The 18,150-nt window shown below is 48.7% G+C and overlaps 1 protein-coding gene across 1 annotated transcript; it reads right to left on the minus strand.

Moving 5' to 3' along the window:
• Positions 1-783: 783 nt before the first annotated feature.
• LOC144099187 (uncharacterized) lies at positions 784-14,085 on the minus strand. Its single transcript, XM_077632325.1, has 3 exons — positions 13,896-14,085; positions 8,850-10,859; positions 784-4,752 (listed from the first exon to the last, which is right to left on the minus strand). Exons 1-3 carry the CDS (start codon positions 13,905-13,907, stop codon positions 4,528-4,530), a joined length of 2,247 nt encoding a protein of 748 aa, XP_077488451.1. The 5' UTR covers positions 13,908-14,085; the 3' UTR covers positions 784-4,527.
• Between the last annotated feature and the right edge of the window lie 4,065 nt (positions 14,086-18,150).

The raw sequence follows: 18,150 nt of genomic DNA on the forward strand, positions 1-18,150 counted from the left end.
AATGTACTACGCCTGGGGTTCATACACCTTATGGAACAAATCTGGGAAGTATTTGAAGAAACTTATGGCCATGGCTCGCCCGATCTTTAGACATCTAACGCTGTTACGCAATAGAACAGGCGGTAAGTAAAAGGTGCGGGCGGTACGGGGGTGCTACCAGTGGTTAGAGTACTCCACGTTTCCACTGAGTTAACTTCTCTTGCAGGTCCCCATACGGATTTCTTACGGCCTCCATAGCGTTACAGCATAACACCGCGGCCCTCTGCTACGGTCTTCGCGTTAACTTTCGTAATGACGTAAACCGCCGCAGGCATTTCACAGTCCGCCTACTTCTCTGATCGCTTGTACACTTCGCTCAATGGTTGCAAGCCACATGGAAGGGAGACGCTGTCGTGGGCTATGTTACACTGCTGTCAACTATCTATTGACGTAGTGGTGCCGATAGAAAACTTATTTTTACGGAGTGGATTCCAAGAGAAGGCAAGCGTAGCAGGGGGACGCAGAAGGTTAGGTGGGCAGATGAGATTAAGAAGTTTGCCGGGATACGGCCGCCACAGCTCGCAAAGGACGGGGTTAATTGGAGAGACTTATGGCAGAGGCCATTGAATTACAGGGGACATAGCCAGGCTGATGATGATAGTACAAACCTTGCGTCAGAAGTTCTATAAATAAATGGTACTTAAAGCCACAGATTATTTGTTTGCGTGTTTAGGCCTCTACCATATAGTTACCCGCAGGACGTTTACGGCATCACCTCCAGGTAAGAATTGAAAATAACGACATGATGGGTGCTCCCGAAAATACGGCTTTATTGAACACATTGAGTCCAGTAAACAAACAACATTCTCTAAAATGTCAGGAGGTTTAAAATACAAAAATAAAACAAAACCTAACCGCACTCGTACACCATGCACCGGTCGCGTTACTGTACAGTAGAAATCCTCTTAGAAAAAAATAGTGCGTACTAGAACAGCTCAGCCTGTACCCGCAGAGTAAGGGCAGTTTATACAAGTAACAACTCAGCAAAACAAACGCTCCACCGTTGTCAAATACACTTCATACTAACATCAAAGCTGTAACAAGTGCTTTTTTTTTCAGCGAACACAGGAGAGGTATACAGGAAAGAAATAACAAGTACGAGTATAAAGCAAGGCAAGGAAACACAGCAAATCTCTATCAGCAAATTATGGCAAAGTAAACGCGTCATGATGAGCTCTGCAACACGAAACAGACGAAGTCTGTGGCTGGTCTAGCCTCTGGTCATCTGCTTTTGCTTTCGCCTCTTTCGCGCTGCAGTCCTCATTTTAAAGACCGCACATACAGTCAGTATGAAGCAGCAGCATAAACAGATCTGAAGCTGTGCAGCGCGCCAACAACATTCGTCTCAACAGCAATGTGCATGATACTTCACTGAAGAACCAGGCAGAGGTCAAAGCATCGCGGTACATGCGTAGGAAGTATCATCCTGGACTGTGCACATTACACAATAAATCACACATTGTGCATTCGGGTAGTCACACCGTGGTTACTGAACATATATATGGGCGTAAATATATCTTGCTGCCATCTTAGTATATCACAGTAGTTAAACGCTTAATGTCTAAGAAGCGGCCCCCTATAGTTCATGTGCAATTCGATCGATGCATGACACATGCAAATACAAGTATCCAAGCAGGCTACAATAAGCTTACGGGAATAAGACTTGTGGATATTTTCAAGGCTCGCGTATTTAGCTTGGCTAACGGGAATCGCACTTGCCGCCTGTAGGAAAGAATGACGCACAAGAAAACCACACCCGAGGCAGAAAAAAGCCTTCCCAGTTGAAATGGGCATGCACAGAACAAGCAGCCTAAGTAAGCAATGCGAGCGTACTCCTTAAGCAACCACTGAGCATCATTCAAGGTAAAAATAAGTTAACGATGCAACAGCCTGAGATATCGAATAAAGAACCAAGGAAATAAACGACGTAAAAATAGCGTAGCGGCATTGTCAATTCCTCAAATCACGCTCCTACGTGTGCGTCGCAGATATAACGAGCTGCGTATAACACTGTGATTCATTGATCCGAAGGCATGCAAGGCTAGACTTTCTTCAAAAAGGCAGAAAATGGCCTTTTCTGTATCATATTAGGAAGCGTGAAGTGATAAAGGCGTGTACTCGTTCGTAATCGTCTTATACATATCAAGACCTCATCGCAGGAACAGAGCTCTTTCAGTTTTTAGAGCGTAAATGTACCAAACCGAAAGCGAAAAGTATGGAGAAAAAATAAGGGACGAGCTTAAACTTCGATATGCAGGACCATTGTTACAATAATATGTTTGCTGTAGGGTAATTATGCAGAGAAAGTGTGCTTCACTACAAGGAGACGGGATTGCCGCCACGACACTGTAACTAGTCTGGTGCATCGAAATTTACGGCTATCGCTTGCAGGCGTAACTAGCTATGAATTCCCAAGCTCGAAGCATAAAATGACCACGTTTTAAGTAAATTAGTAGCCTTTCTTTCGCATATCGTCTAGAAAAAGGGCACCTTCGCTGGGTCGCATGTGCCTGCTTGCAACTTTTAGCACGACTTCTAGGAACCTTCGACCGCATTAACTGTGCAAGATGTTCAGTGCTCCGAAGACAGTCGAACATTGAACGCATTTTTGTAAGGCTAGCTAGTGGTTGCTTTTTTTTTCACCTATTTTTTGTGTTCACCATTATTCTGCCGCTTTCTCAGCTTATTTGTTACACAGACCGTTATTGGTTTATTTTATTTCGCTATGAGCGATAATTACCCATCTACATCAGACGTAGAGTTATACATAGAGTGTCATTTCCCATCAAATGTGACAGGTATAAAATTACAGATGTGTCACGTCAGCTGTATCATGTATAGAGATATAGATGTGTCAGCTTCTAGTGATGAAAGCACTACCGGCGGTTAAACTTGTGGTGATGATGTCGACCTCGCATCTGAGACGAGGGGGAATAGGGCTGTATTGGGAGGGATGTATATACAGGATGATCTGTTGCCGACGCCGTTAAGCGCTCTGCTAGTTCTAGACTTTCCCTGCGCGACGCTGCCTGAGCTTAAGTTCCGTCTTTAGACGAAAACTAGAACAGAATATTCCGGGATGAAAGCATGCTCTCTTGATACACTGCACTTGAATTCACACGCGATCACGTGGCCAGCAATAACCAGACTTTCGCGACACTTTATTTTGAGGTACAGAGCTACCGCCAGAGCGTTAGCGGTCTAGACGTTCCTTTCCTTTTCATAGAGTGTCCCAGCTTCCCATTGCTAAGTTGAGACGCAAAACAGACCCTAAAATAAGCTCTGCAAGCATCCAGTTTGGTATTCAAAGGCCGTTCTCTGCATGGCAGCATTGACACAATGGGGTCCGTACCGGGTTGTGCAGGCACCCGCTGAAATGAGTGGATGCTATCACTTTAGTCAGATTGGGTAAGCAGCAAAATGTGTACGTTCCAATACACTGATCAGAGTGATTTACGCATTTAATTTACGTTCTCGGGGTAGGATGGAAGGCCTATGATGTGGGCAGGTATGAGAGCTGCCTTCAACCAAATGAACGCCGGCCACTCGGCCTTATCTGGTACAAATTTTCGCAAGAATGGATGCTTCATTGGAGACACAGCGTTTCCCTCTTAGGTCTGTTAGCCCTTTTTAGTCGCTTTCACTGCTTCCACGCGAGTAATATCTGAACTGTTGGAGACGTCATGCTCGCTGACCGGATTACACACAAGCAGTGCAGAATGACCCATAGTGATCGGTATTGGTGACGTACTTCACAAATGTAAAGCTAATATAAAGATAAACCGTCTAAGCGAATTGAGAGGCCCAATGAAAAGTTTGCCAACGAAGAAAAATGCCAAGGTTTGAAACTGAACAGCTGACAACAACTCAACAGGCACCCCGAACACACACGGTTTAGGTGTTGAGGGAACGCGACCCAGTCAAACAGTTACTTAGCTACTCGCCGAAGATTTTTCGGACGTCACTTTCAGTACACTGAGTATGCTTCTAGGAACAATGTCCGAGGCAACACACAAAAAAAGTAACGCGTGTTTTTAATGTGTGGCAACGCGATGGCTTAATGCAGCCGATGATCCAAACCGAACAAAACTGAAGCGGTTTTTCTCGCTTTAAATTTGGCTTCTTTTTTCTTCAAAAGACAAGAAAGATTACGGTTGCTTTTCTCAGCGTTCATATCGGTGGAAGCGAAGCCGAGGACATACGAGGTGACGCAATCTTCAGTAGCTTGGTATCAATGCACATCATGTGCTAAAACTTTCTCTCCAGCCAACTTTAAGAGCAGGCACTCAAAGCGGGTAGCCTTACCGCCCCTGTTCTGGCAACTGGAACGACGTCAGTTAAGTGCGAGACAGGCGCGGGCGTCTTGGCCGTGGCAAAACCAGTGGCACTACGTCAACAGTCGCGCACTGCGCGCTTCCTCGCCGACAAAGCGTATGCGCCGATGCGCATGCGGGGGGGGGGGGGGGGGGATGGTCAAGGCTCAGAAGACTAGGGTTTGCTGTCGTTGGGGTACTGTCCGAAGCTCCCCTTGACCCGGAAGCCACCCTTCGGGTCCGCCTCGTAGCGAACCACCTGCAGGCGTCCCTTGGGGTCCAGGAAGCTGTAGGATCCTCGGACACGTCCCTCAGCGTCCTTCTCTTCGTAGCGGGTCTGCGGGTTGTACGGGTCGGCCGTGTCGAAGCCGAATCGGTAGGAGTACGGGCCCTGGAACCCCTGCGTGGCGAGAGGAAAGTAAAACAAAGTTTGGGGATGATCAATTGGCCTGATGCGGTGGAAATGCGATAGCATTTTTCTTTCACTTGCCAATCTATTTCAATTCTTTTTATGTTCCCCATCATTATTCTATTTTTGTTACATTTCTACACGTAATCGCAGTTCTTCATTTTTGCTGAGTCGTTCTTAGTCATTTTAGTTTTTGCTAGTTTCATTTGCTAGTCATTTTAGTTTGAGTCATTCCTATAGTCTGGCGTCTCTCTCCTCTCTCTTGCAAGTGGAGAGGAGACGGGGTGAGAGGCGGACGGTTCGCAGACAGCAGATGGAGAAAGGGAAATCCCCCTAAGCACCACCTGCCACACACAGACGCCGCCGCTGCCGATGCCGGACAGTTTTCGCCTTTACGGCCCTCCTAATGCTGTCCTAATGTGGCCCTCCTAATGCTAGGTCACGTGACCTTGCGGCGTCATACCTTGGCCGCACAAGGCCCACCACTGGGAGCACCTGCCATCGCAGGGCAGTGACGCATCGCTTAACCGCTGCACCACTGCGCCAGGAGGGGTACGAGGACTGCCAGGGATTTACGAGTGTATACAGTATGACCTTCTGCACATATGCGAATTGGCCCATTAGGCTACCTCGTCATACCCTTAGGCGGAGCTTAAGTGTTCCGTCCAATTTTTTCTACAGAACCATTGGCCGAAACCGCTTGAAAGTGATGTCATTCAATTTCTGAACTCACTTTGAGCACAAATTTACTATTTGCGAGAAAGTTATACGTCCATAGAGTCCGCGGGTTAGGAAGAGTTAAAAAAGTGTGCGTCATGACGAAATTTATGACTGCAAGAATATAAAGGTGGCGCTGCTAAGCCGGATAGAGTTGTACAGCGAACAAAAGCTCTCACTTAAGGTTACCACGTGCTTTGTGCCACGTGGCCAAGACTGGCCCTCACCGAGCGATTATTACTGAAAGGCTACAGTGATCCGCTATAAAAGCAGCGCCACGCATGTAACCCCGCTTCTTTATAAGGCGTATATGTTTGCTCGGTGAAAGGCAAACAGTGAAAAGAACCGGAAGGGTAAACCGAGTCGGCTGACCGACCGGACCTCCCCGACAATGCCAAGCGCACGCCTCTGCAAAACAAGAGTGCAGCCAACAGGCACGTGTCCATACAAGTCCAATGGCGCGTTGGTTCCGTAAACGCCGCACTGAAATACGTACACTGGAGGCCGTGTTTCTTCTACTCTTCACGGATACACGGGCGCCAGCGCGGTGACGACTGCGGCACGGACGAACGCGTTTTGACGCAAGACCGCGCCGCCATTCAAAAGACGGGCGTTCAGTTCGACTGTTGAAGCGTAACGTTTCGAAGCAGACAGTCATCAGCGTTCGCTAGCTTTACGATGTGCGACGCGTCTGCCTAGTTTCACCTCAGTCTGTCGAGCTCTAGCAGCGCATGAGTGGAAACTTCAGCGTAAAACTGTATTGCATTGTTGCAACCGTGTAACAAACGTGACCGAGGGAGACTTAGCTTCAATAAGATCCGATCTGCTGCCTTGCAGTGAGAAAAGGGGACAGCCAGACAAACCTTTAGAAGACAGCGAAGGAAATAAACGACATATCAAATGAAAAAAAAATCATGCTGATGTGAAGCACAAACTGAATAAACACCAATTTTATAATTATACAAAATCAGCAGGATATAAGTGAATATATTCGACAGGGATAAACTGCATATACGGCCACAAAATCGCGCAAAATACGCTAGCAAAGGCCAGTGGGTCTAAGGAATGGAAATACACCGGTTCGTTTCAGGGTGCTTGAGGCGAGCAATGTCAAAGTGAACTTGCGGCATGACGTAAATAAAGGAACTATACTATATGATGTAAGAGCTGCTGACTCGAAATCATTGCAGTATTATATTAGAAGTAGCTTTGTAGTCTCTGTAGTACAAAGATTCACTCATTCAGGCAAAGCAGGCTGCCCTCCATGACGCTAACTTGAAAGTATGGGGGGGGGGGGGGGGGGGGGAGTTGCGGGAGGACACGAAGATGGGTGACCCACATCGCACTATATCCAACATTCTTGGAGAAAAATTTTGAGTATTGGAAAGTTGTAAGGTACTGTTATGGAAGTATTGAACGTAATGTTCCATTCTTCCCATGTGTAGCAAAATCCTTCTTTTAACGTTTTTCCACCGCTCGCATCGAGTAGTTGATACTGCCATAAAAATCCAATGGGGAACACTTTTGACGACAGCAAAAACGATGATTGTTATAGTAAAATCTTACAGTATATATATATATATATAAAAATTGTTTTCATGAACGCTTTCCTGTTCATAAATGCTCTTGTCCAGAATTGGGCATGCGGTCACCGGTGTGATGTGGCTTATTATGCTATTAAGAAAAAGGACCATTTAAGTGAGTCGTCCGCGTCCCTTCATGAAGAGGCAATAAAACTCATTCACATCTTCAAATAAAGGAAAAGAAGATGACAAAAAAGAAAAAGAAAGACGCAATTCCTCGACATTCGACAATTCCTTATTAGGCTTCTGTTTTGTTTCTCCACATAGCGACGTCATGTTCACTTCCGTGTCACCTCTCCCCACAATGTTCGTCGCGTGTCGCCTTATTTTGTCTTTACCTACTGTTTTTAAGTTGAGCGAATTTGACCCACAAGTATGTCTAAGTGCAAACATTTCTTTGCTCTGCCCCCTCCCGGGCATCTCCTTTCTTGTTTTAGATAACAACACTCCATCGTTTACAGGGAAAGAACGGCGGCCAGCTGGTTGCTGATATCTAAAAAGAATGGCAGTTGGTTTGCGTAGTTGGGTCAAATGGAATATATACGCTAACCCAGTTACCACCTGGTTACCACTCCAAGGTGCCACGTGGCTACCACCCGGTCACGACGTGGTTACCATGTGGTGCAATGTGGTTACTATAACCACATGAGTTCCAAGTGGTTGCTATAACAACTTGGTGGGTAGGTTGCCGCCTGCCAGAGACCAGGCTTCATTCAAACACACAATGGCTAAATGCGGGGAAAGGCCTCCAATGAGTGCTAGCTCTAGAGCACTAAAAAAATGTTCCAGGCTGATGATAAAAAGAAGGGAGACAAATAGAAACGACTAAATAATTAGTAACTAGTGCTAGTTACCAGACTGGCGCATTTCTCGTTTTATTGTTAGTCTGTTACGCGCAGAGCAAAGAGCGCGGCGAGATTTCACACATACAGTGACTAACTGCTCGCACTTTCTAGTCCAGTGAGCAGCATAGCTGCAAGTGCAACTAAGTCATATCCCTCCACCTCCCGACAACATACTTTTGACATCCTTGGATGAGACATCGGTAGCCCGTCATATTACGATGTAGGACGCACAGCAATAATATAAAGACGAGGAAAGAGCCTTAAAATCACTTGCTAAATTTGACGAATTTTCAGCCTTTGATTTCATTATTTTATGCCCACTCAATCACGCATTTTTTTTTGCGCCTTGCTCTACAAAAACGTTACTTGCTGATTAGCACGCTTCCATATTCATGGCCAATCGCCCTGAATAGGCGTGAGTAGTTTGACGTATGGTCTACAGAAGCAACTGTCAGATCGGAATTGTTCAGCTTTTGCCGTTGCTTTTGTGTTACAAATGGGCACCATGCCAGCCGCCCGGTCACAAACCGAACGATGTTATATGCATATAAATACATTGTTATTAAGAATGAGATTATTTCCAAGTTCTAAGAAAAGCCTGTTTTTTTTTTTTAAAAGTGGTAGGGTTATAATTTGGTTAAACTGAGTGGACGTGCGAACGCATAAGTTCATTCTTCGCCTCTCCTTTCTGGTATCTGCATGTGCACTCAGTCGCTTTTCTCGTTCTTAATCTTCACACCCTCTCTCTCCACTCGGAGGCAACTGGCGCGACGTCCTCCTCCCATTTGCTACAGCTGGCGCGACGCTCCTGCGAACTTACCCGAGCTTCCTGCTATTCTCTGCAGCTTGCGCGAACTAACCCGAGTTACTCCGAGGCTTCACACAAGATTCTTGGTTGGGCTTGACCCCGTTAAGTACTGCTTTCGCACTAAAAAAGCCTCACCTGCTGGTGGAAAAGCGTCCTCGGTCTGCCGCCGTTGCCATTCGTGGCCGCAGCCCGCTGGTCAGCGCCTGTCGTCGCTGTAGCCGCTGCATTCTGGTCTAGCGAAGGCGTCGGATCCCGGCCAAGCAGTAGCAGCGAAGATGCCGGCGGAAGGGGAGGTGGCGGCTCGGGCGTACCGTACCCTCCTACTCCACCGCGCTTTCTGCTGTTGGTGGTGGTGGTTGTGCTGCTGCTTCGCTGCCCGTTATTTGCTGAAGGAGTTCCGCGACTGCCGGCACCGTTGCTCGACGACGTGGCCGCTGCTCCCAGCTCTGCGGACGTCGGTCTCCGCATCCTGGTAACGGTCTGCGTCGGCCTCATGAGCGTGTGAATCTTGTCCTCTGCGGAATCGGGACTCTCCTGGCGTGGTGTTTCTTCCTCGGACGAAAACCGTAATGGCTCCGCAGTCGTGCTCGTGCTGCTGTAGCCGTTTGTCGTTGTGTCCTCCTGGTCCCTGGAGCTGCTACCCTCGTCATCTTGCTCTGACTGATACATGGTGCTGCCCGGAGTGTAGGCCGGAGCTGGCCTGCGCCTTGCATTCGACGTACGAGTCCCAGAGAGAGACGAGTCTCGGGCCGGCTTCGGTAACGCACTGACCTCCGGCCGTTGTCGCAGCAGAGTACTGATGTCTGGCTGTTGTCGCAGCAGAGCGCTGATGTCCGGTCGTTGCAACAGAGCGCTGACGTCCGGTCTTTGGGTCGTGGTGAGAGTTGGAGCGAAGGTCGCATGCGGGGCTCCGTTCACTGCCCGCAGGGAGTCATCGTCGATGTCGTTGCCATTGTAGGAGTTGTACCTGAGGTCCCGGACGCCGTTATCATCTCCGCGTTCGCTGGAGACTTCTTGGGTTCTGCTGCCGGTAGGCTCGGCCATGAACGAAGGCAGCTCACCGCTGTTCTGGTAACCGCCAATGTTCCTTCTTCGCCCGTTCTCTAACCTTTCGTTCCTAGTTGAGCCAAACAGGCCACCGTTGTCACCGTTTCCGCCATTTCCTCCACTGCCACCATTGCGGCCATTGCCGCCATTGCGGCCGTTGCCGCCATTGTCACCGTTCTTAGGCCTTGTATCGAACTCTCTCGACGCCTCCGCACCCCTGCGTCTTTCCTCCGACGACGCCTCTTCGCTGACGAGCGCGCCGCTGTTCTTCACGCGGACGAAAGGACGCCTGCTGTTCCCTCGCGAGTAGGCAATCTCGTCGCGGTCGCTGAGGGACGTCGTCTTAGAAGTCGCGGCCCTGTCGTCGTCTTCTTCCCGAGACGCGTCTCTTACGTCTTCCTCGGAACTCTCGTCTCTCTCGGGAACGCCTCTGAAGTACGACCCGGAACTTCCGTGCGGTCTCCTCCTGCGGCCCGCAGCCGCCGCTTCCTCTTCGGCAGAACGCGACTCTTCCGAGTTCCGCTTGGCTTCCGGCCAGTTCCACCCATTTCCGCTCACGCCGCTTTTAGACGACTCTCGCGTTCCTTCTCTGAACTCGTCGTCGTCCTTGGCTTCCGGTCGTCTCCACCCATCGCCTTTCACGCCGCTTTTAGACGACTCTCGCGTTCCTTCTCTGAACTGGTCATCGTCCTCCTTGAGCCTCCAGGCCTTCTCCTTGTTTCTATTCGAATGTTTGGATGAGGTTTCCCCCGGTTCATGGTACGCCAGTTCGTCGAGTTTGATCGTTGGGCTGAAAGCGAAGTTGTCGAACACCGAACCTGACGAGAGCGTCGGGTAGAACTCGAAGGGGGCGCCGTCAGAAGACGCGGCAGCAGCAGACAAGTAGTCTACGGGACCCGGAAAGCTGTAGGAGTTCATGTACTTCGCCATGGTCGCGGGTGAAGCGTAGACGTCCTCTAGGTTGAGGTCGTAGTCCCTGTGGGGCTTGTTGGTTGCTGCCGCTGCGCTCATCATGGATCGGGAATGTGTGGATGCCGCGCAGAAGTCTGGCCTCAGCAGCAACAGTACTGCTGGAAGTGTCCATAGCGTCCAGGAGACCTGCGCCAAAGAACAGGCCTTTTTTAGTGAATTACTTAATATTAGGAATATGTACACGAAACCAAAATGCTAGAAAGGGATAGACTAAGAGAACAAAACACGGTGAAGTGCGTTCTTCTGGCGGTACACATGTGCGTTCTGTGGCTTATACACATTTTTAGTTTTCGTTTACTGAGATAATCTCTTACTGAACTAGGACACCGCCCAAACGACCTTTTCTGGATTTATACCTCAAGCAGCGAAGATTCGCAGTTAGATTACACGCTGCTCTCGCTAATGACGTATCTCACGGCCAACAAACGGATGTTAGCAACTCTGGATTATTAAATATGGCCTCGTGTATTATGACGGTATTTTGCTGTTCACGTCCGAGAAATAACATAATTGTTTCCTTGCTTTAATGACTGACTATTTCAGTTCAAGTATGCAGTTCATATCTCTTAAACGCGCCCCAGTAGATACCATCCCTTCGCCAACTGCGAGACATCAAAGACAGTGAAGTACGCTGGCAATTGAGAATGAGAACGATGTCGCAGTGACGTCGTTTTGGCAGGACATGACCGGCTGCTAACTTACCGGAAGGTATAACGACGAATAAGGCACATACGATTACACAACTATCGTGGCTCGCTCTTAATCCTAGAAGAAGACGAGGCATGCGACGCCAGTGCTCGAATCACTGCCGAGTGATTTCTGTGATGTCCAGCGTAGTGACCTACGGCTCTATAGACGCTTTCATGTGACCTCGGTTCCCGCCTCCAAGACGACATCGATGTCACTCAAGCCTATAGTGCGACCACAGCAGCCACGTGATTCGCGCGAAACCAGTGCTCGAGGATCTCTTCGCTAGTGGGTTCCTGCTTTTTACCCTAACCTCATGTCTCCGTTTCAGTCAGATGCGAAATCATCCTCGCTCGCAAGGATGCACTTAGTCTGGGTGTGGCCTTCTTAACTAACACGGACGTCCCACTTTTACATTCGTCACAGAGAGAATAATAATAATAAAAAAAACACGGGAAGTCACCGACCACCACCAGCACAGCCACCAGCCCGGTGTTGGCGACTAACCACATTTGCAAGGGAGGCAAAAAGAAAAAGAAAAAAAATAGGAGCGCGAACGAGGAAGCAGGAGTCGATGCTCGTCTTCTCCACGACCGGGCCGAGCGCGGGCCGTGGGCAGTGAAGCGATGCTCTCTCTTCCCGCGTGCCGTGAGAACTCTTTCGCAGCTATTCCGAGCTCCATGGGCGCGCCGCACCTGGCGCCGTCAGAAGCCGTCGAATTAGCGCGACTGCAGGAAACCGCGCGCGAGCCGAGCGACGCCGAAACTAAAAATTTGAATTCTGGCGCGTTTCTCAGCCTCTCCTTCTTCTTTTTTTTCCCCTTTTCACTCCTTCTCTTGGCGCGTATCTGTGCGTGTTTTGCACCGTGCGAGAACGGCCTGTTTGTACTTTCATGCACTGCGTTTGTGCTAGGCACTGTAAAGTATACAGCAAAGAACATTACCATTTCCGGCCTTGCTTCCACGCGACACAGTTGCGCGTGTGTTTGTTTTCGTTCGATAATGCCTCCAATGGACGTGAATGGACGCTAGCGCCTTTCGACGATAGCGGGTGCGTTTGAAAGCAGCTCGTATAAACACACAAACAGCAACCCAAATGGGGCAAGCACAGCTGAAAAGCTCCCCGCCGCTGAAAGAGTTCTGTTCACGTAGTAGTCAAGGCCTTCTTACGCTTGCTTTTCAGGGATTATTGTCGAATGAAAAGTTTAACGTTATTCCACAGGATCCTGGCATGTTACTCCCCAGTTTTCACTTGTGCTTTCTGAAAAATTGTTATCAAATAATTCCACGTTCGTGTTGAGCACAAGAAACAATGTATATCTTATCAGCAACAATTAATAATGGCTCGACGAAGCAGAAGCCCTCTGTTAGGTATTCGGTCTGAAGCTTTTTTCACTGATAGTAAGCTAACGTTCCGGAAGAAACCTGAAAATTCCTCATTAGCCATTAGTTGCAGCAGGGTTATCGCTGCAAAATATTGTGCACCTTTGTTCAAAAGCCTGGTTGTCATGACCAGTTATGTGAACTTAACCTGCTGCGTAGTTCGCACGGTGAACTGGCTGAGACTTCTTGATGGATTTAACTGATGATGATGATGACAGAGAAATTTGGCACGGCAGTACCTAAGGCGCGATTGCCAATTTAGATCCGCCCTCTCTTTATTTTCCTGAAAGGAGCATATTGTCTTCTGAAAGATATGTGACCTCTCTCTTTTCTTTATGTTCTTCCTGTGCCTCACACACATCCTTGCACGTGGTTCGCGCTGTGACAACAAGGTATACAGGCAATTTCTTCCGCAGGCAGTGAAACGAGGGAGTCGTATTGCCTAACTCGACGGAGCGGTAAATGTCGCAGCCTTAGAAACTGCAGAAAAATAAATGAATAAATAAAACGACTCCCCCACAACTCCCCGGCTGTAATAGCCATAAAATTCGCTTTCGTAGGGATGTTTTGTAATGGTTCCTCTCCTGATTCGTTCTGCTGCGTCTGTGCCTTTGATTGATACCGCGATGGATATCAGTGGTAGTGGAATACACCGCTGGAGAACTAAGTAGGGTTACATCACCAGCAGTAACGGCCAGTGGTGAGGGTGTAAGCGTATGAACCAGGGGACAGCTTGTTCAAAGCACATGATTGCACACCCCCAGCCAATTCACTTCAATAGGTGAAAATTTGTACTCCCGAACAGAAGCAGTGCTGCTTATACAATTGACTTTGTAGCGCACAGCAGACATGCAGGTTAGCCGTGGTGTCTCTGCATCAGGAGTGAGAAAATAAACGAGCTTGAAAGTTCGTAAAAAAGAGCAAAAATGTTCCAAAATCCTTCCAGCTGTCATTCTCCCATCCCCTACCATAAAAAAAAAATTGTTTATCTCTGTAAACAAGCTGGAATTATGAGAGCAAAAAGAGAAAAGAAAACAAAGGACCTGTCGAAGTTTCGAGACGGCAAGGAACACCAAAGCGTGGCCCCACGTACCTGTCGTCCCATGCTGACTTTGAGAAATCTCCCGGCGGCGGCGGTAGCGGTGGCAGAGGTGCCTATCGCCTGTCCAGGAACAACCGGTAGGTCCCGATTCCAAAAGACGCGCTATCGGTCGGTGCGGTGCTTTTAAACGGCGCCACTGGCTAGGCGACGTCCAGCGCACAAGACCACGTGCGGTGACTGCGACGTCAGCGAGAGGGGACGCAGTGGTCGTCTTCTCCGGTTGCGCCGTCGTGGGCCGTCGCTTCGCCCGAGGAGGCTCAGGAGGAGGAGGAGGAGGGATGCGGGCTCCCGGGCGACGGTCGTCCCGTGATTGGCGGCCGTTTTGACGACGGGCTCGGTCGACGTGCGGAGCGACCGGATTCGGGTCACCACAACCATCCGGGGAAGCGGGCAAGGAGCGGTGACACTTTCTCCCCGTCACCTCGCGTACATAGATAAACACACCCCCAGCGCCTCCAGCACAGTAAAAGCGGAAAAGCCAGAGCGGGAGGAAACACGAAACCATCGAATTACTATACTGTGATCAACCAGACGCTGTAGAGCAAGTTAACTCTCTACTCCAGCGTCTCGAATAGGAGAAAGAGAGAGGAGGATTGAAAGCTGGGAGTTGTCGGGTTTTTCATTTTTCCGTTTATAAATGCGAAGTTATCAACGGGAAGCTTGTGCTCCGACCCCGCTTCCAGCGCAGTGCTGCTGTTAAGAAAGCGTCGAAGCTTTCTGCGTCTCTGCGGCGTGGTTCAGCGGATGTGCTAGGTCTTCTCGAAAAACGTTCCCTCTTTCTTTTTTTACACGTGTTGAGTGTCGCGCTCGAAAGATCGCGTGTATCACTTTAAGTAGACGCATCTGCAGTGCGGGACGACACGTATCACAGCAGGCTTAAAGTGGGGAAATTTTGAGTGTATAGAGGGCACGTGTCGAACCTGGTCGGAATTTCCAGTCTCTTCATTATTATACGTGTCAGCCTATTTCGGGAGCATCGCGCTTCAGCGCGTCGGCTGGTTTGCGCACTGGACCTGGGCATCACGAGTTGAAAAATTTAAGCTGCAGGTGAAAAATTCGTGACGTTTTCTTTCTAGCGTCTTGGCAATAGCTTTTAAAAACCAAGGGGAACGATGGGGAAATTGCGAAAAGCGAAGTTATTAACTTCGGAAACGAGGAAGTTTCGTAATTAAAAAAAAGGTTTTTCTTGTTCCTTGTGCAGTGGTGTCCAATTAGCTGCCATGAATTCTAACACTTCATATTGTAACGGAAAACAGGGAGACAGGTCGCTAACCAGCAGAATACAGCAAGCAGCCAGCCAGCCAGCGCGAGACACTTCAACGTCTTCGAAGACACTTCAGCGCCACCTGAGAACACCAGGTGGCATTACTCCCCCTCCAAAAAAAAAAGAAAAACAAAAGCGGGGTTGCAGTATGGGCAGTGGAAAGAGAAAAAAAAACAGCACAAGCACACAAAAATGTACAAGGGAGGTGGGCGAAGGTGTCCCACGCGAAAACTAGCAGAACACTGAGCGTACTATCCATTACCGCGTGAAGTAGGGTTTCATGCGGACAACGTGCACAACCTCAGAGCGGGGTGGACGACGCTGAGGCTGCACAGTCCCGTCAGGAAGAACTTCGTAGGTCACTTCGGTGACGCGGCGCAAAACTCGGTACGGTCCAAAGTAACGGCACATCAGTTTTTCAGACAAGCCTGGGCGGCGTACCGGGGTCCACACCCAAACTTGGTCTCCCGGATGGTATTCGACGTGCCGATGACGGAGGTTGTAGCGGCGTGCATCCGTGCCCTGCTGCCGCTGAATGTGAAGACGGGCAAGTTGACGTGCTTCCTCGGCGCGCTGAGCGAACTGCTCGGCGTCTGGCGTGAGTGGGTGGTCATCAGTGCTGCATGGAAGCATTGCATCCAGCATCGTCTGAACGTCACGTCCGTAGACCAGACGAAATGGTGTAAATCGGGTCGTCTCCTGGGTGGCCGTGTTGTAAGCGTATGTGACGTACGGGAGAATCTCGTCCCAGGTTTTGTGCTGCGAGTCTATGTACATTGCGATCATGTCGGCGATCGTTCTGTTGAGTCTCTCTGTGAGCCCGTTCGTCTGTGGGTGATAGGCAGTAGTTTTGCGATGGTTCGTGTGACTGAGCTCGAACACGTCGCGCATGAGCTGTGCCGTAAACGCCGTACCTCGATCAATGATTACGTGGGACGGTGCGCCATGACGCAGCACGATTTGTTGCATAAAAAACTGGGCGATCTCAGATGACGTACCGCGCTGCACCGCTTTAGTTTCCGCATACCTTGTTAAATAGTCGGTCGCGACTATGATCCATTTATGACCGACCGATGACACAGGGAATAGGCCCAGAAGATAGCTTAAGAGCCCTGGTTAGTTTAGGCTCATGTTAATATCTATACGTTGGTCCCAAGAGCGGCTCAGTCGTCAAGTTGCGGTGATTGCTCTAGTAATTCTTGTTACGTCTGAGATGCTTTTTTCTGTTGCGGCGTCTAGCTGGATTAATTGCAGAGCAATCGTCGCAGAGAATAATATATCACCCTCCACTACGGCGTCCCTCATAGCCCGTGTGTAGCTTTGGACGTTAAACCCCCATACCAAATACGCGTACCAACTATTCGCTAAGACATCCAAGCAGCCGAGTCAAGGCGTAAGCGTTGCCGTACGTGAAAGTGATGAGTGTCAAGACAAATACCGAACTATAAGTAATGACTTAAAAACGGGAAATGAAAAATTATAAACTTATCGAGGCACCTACTGCGCCCGAAACAGGCATATTGTTAAGGTGAAAAGAGAAAATTATTAAGGTCAGCAACATCAAACACTACAATATGGGCAGAAGTAAAAATAAACATTCACTGCGTATTTCTAAAAAGTAGATGTGAACATTACAATGGGCCTACAATGTAGACTAGACACTTTCCAAACAGTTACATGACACCTAAATAAACAAAAGCTTCGCAAGAGCACTGGCAGAACGTATTTTTCTCTTTCTCGCGAAAAAGGCCACCGAATATTTGTTTTATGTCTTAGGAACATTAGGTGAAGTTATAGTTAGAGGTGTTAAACCTGGTTACCAGCGAAGACTGGTCACCCGGTCGAGGCGCGAACCAATGGACTGTGAGGAGCCCTCTCATGAGAGCAAGATCCACACTTGTTCCGTCTTGAGTAAATAAACTTTATTCCACCTCCTCTAGTTTGGCAATACATTTTTGTTTCAGCTACGGTCCCAAGTGCAGAAGCCGTATTGTGAGATAGTCTAACACGCACGCACACACACGCACACGCACGCACACGCACACACGCGAGCAATGTCACGGATGTAATTATAGAAGAAGGCCATATTTTCATTCCTTCTCGACTTCACAGTTACGCAAGAGCGAAATGATATTACCGGGGCTCACCATCCACAGGCAAATGCTAAGAAGCCTATTCTAGCCGGCACGCGACACGTAGCCGGCACGCGGATTGCTTCACTTTAAGTGCCGCTGCGTTCCCCCGCTTCTCTTACTGTACTAGGCAGCGCGTTCAGTGTCTCCCGCTTCGCCCATATATATAGTTCTTGTTTTCCACGGAACAAAAAAAAAAAAAAAACTCATGGACAGGACATGAACACTTCAAATATAAGAAAAAAATACCCGACCGCTAATAGTTAAGGGGGCCCATGTGACGTCATAGCTACCCTATGCGTGCCTATGTGTGTGGCAATGCAGGGAAACGCACTCACGCCTTGTGCCCTTTGCTATGCAATAATAATACATAAACTGTCCGGAATAAAAAAAATAACCTGACAATAGCCACACTTACAAATGTCGGACAGGTTTCGAGTGTTAGCGCCTGGCGGCCAATGGACGAACTGCACAAACAATAAGAGAGAGGAAATAAGTACAGACATTACTAAGGATCAAGTGAAACTGTACAAACTGCAACTGTACAAATCATTCTGATGGATGCGAAACGCTAAGGCGCCCGTGTGCTGTGCGATGTCAGTGCACGTTAAAGATCCCCAGCTGGTCGAAATTATGCCGGAGCCCTCGACTGCGGCACCTCTTTCTTCCTTTATTCTTTCACTACTTCCTTTATCCCTTCCCTTACGGCGCGGCTCAGGTGTCTGCCGAGATATGACAGATACTGCGCCATTTCCTTTGCCCAAAAAGCAATTTTTCAGTTTCATTCTGATATTTCTTATTGCGTAAATAGTTTGTGCATATTACCTCTCCCCCATCCTTTCTACCTGTC

This window comes from Amblyomma americanum, chromosome 7 (assembly GCF_052857255.1).
Source record: "Amblyomma americanum isolate KBUSLIRL-KWMA chromosome 7, ASM5285725v1, whole genome shotgun sequence".
Taxonomy (NCBI): domain Eukaryota; kingdom Metazoa; phylum Arthropoda; class Arachnida; order Ixodida; family Ixodidae; genus Amblyomma; species Amblyomma americanum.

Bases quoted from the DNA above. Each gene is read 5' to 3' on its own strand.
- LOC144099187 (XM_077632325.1), bottom strand. The intron at 4,753-8,849 runs GTGAGGCTTTTT...CTCGCCACGCAG, and splicing joins GGACGCTTTTCCACCAGCAG to GGGTTCCAGGGCCCGTACTC.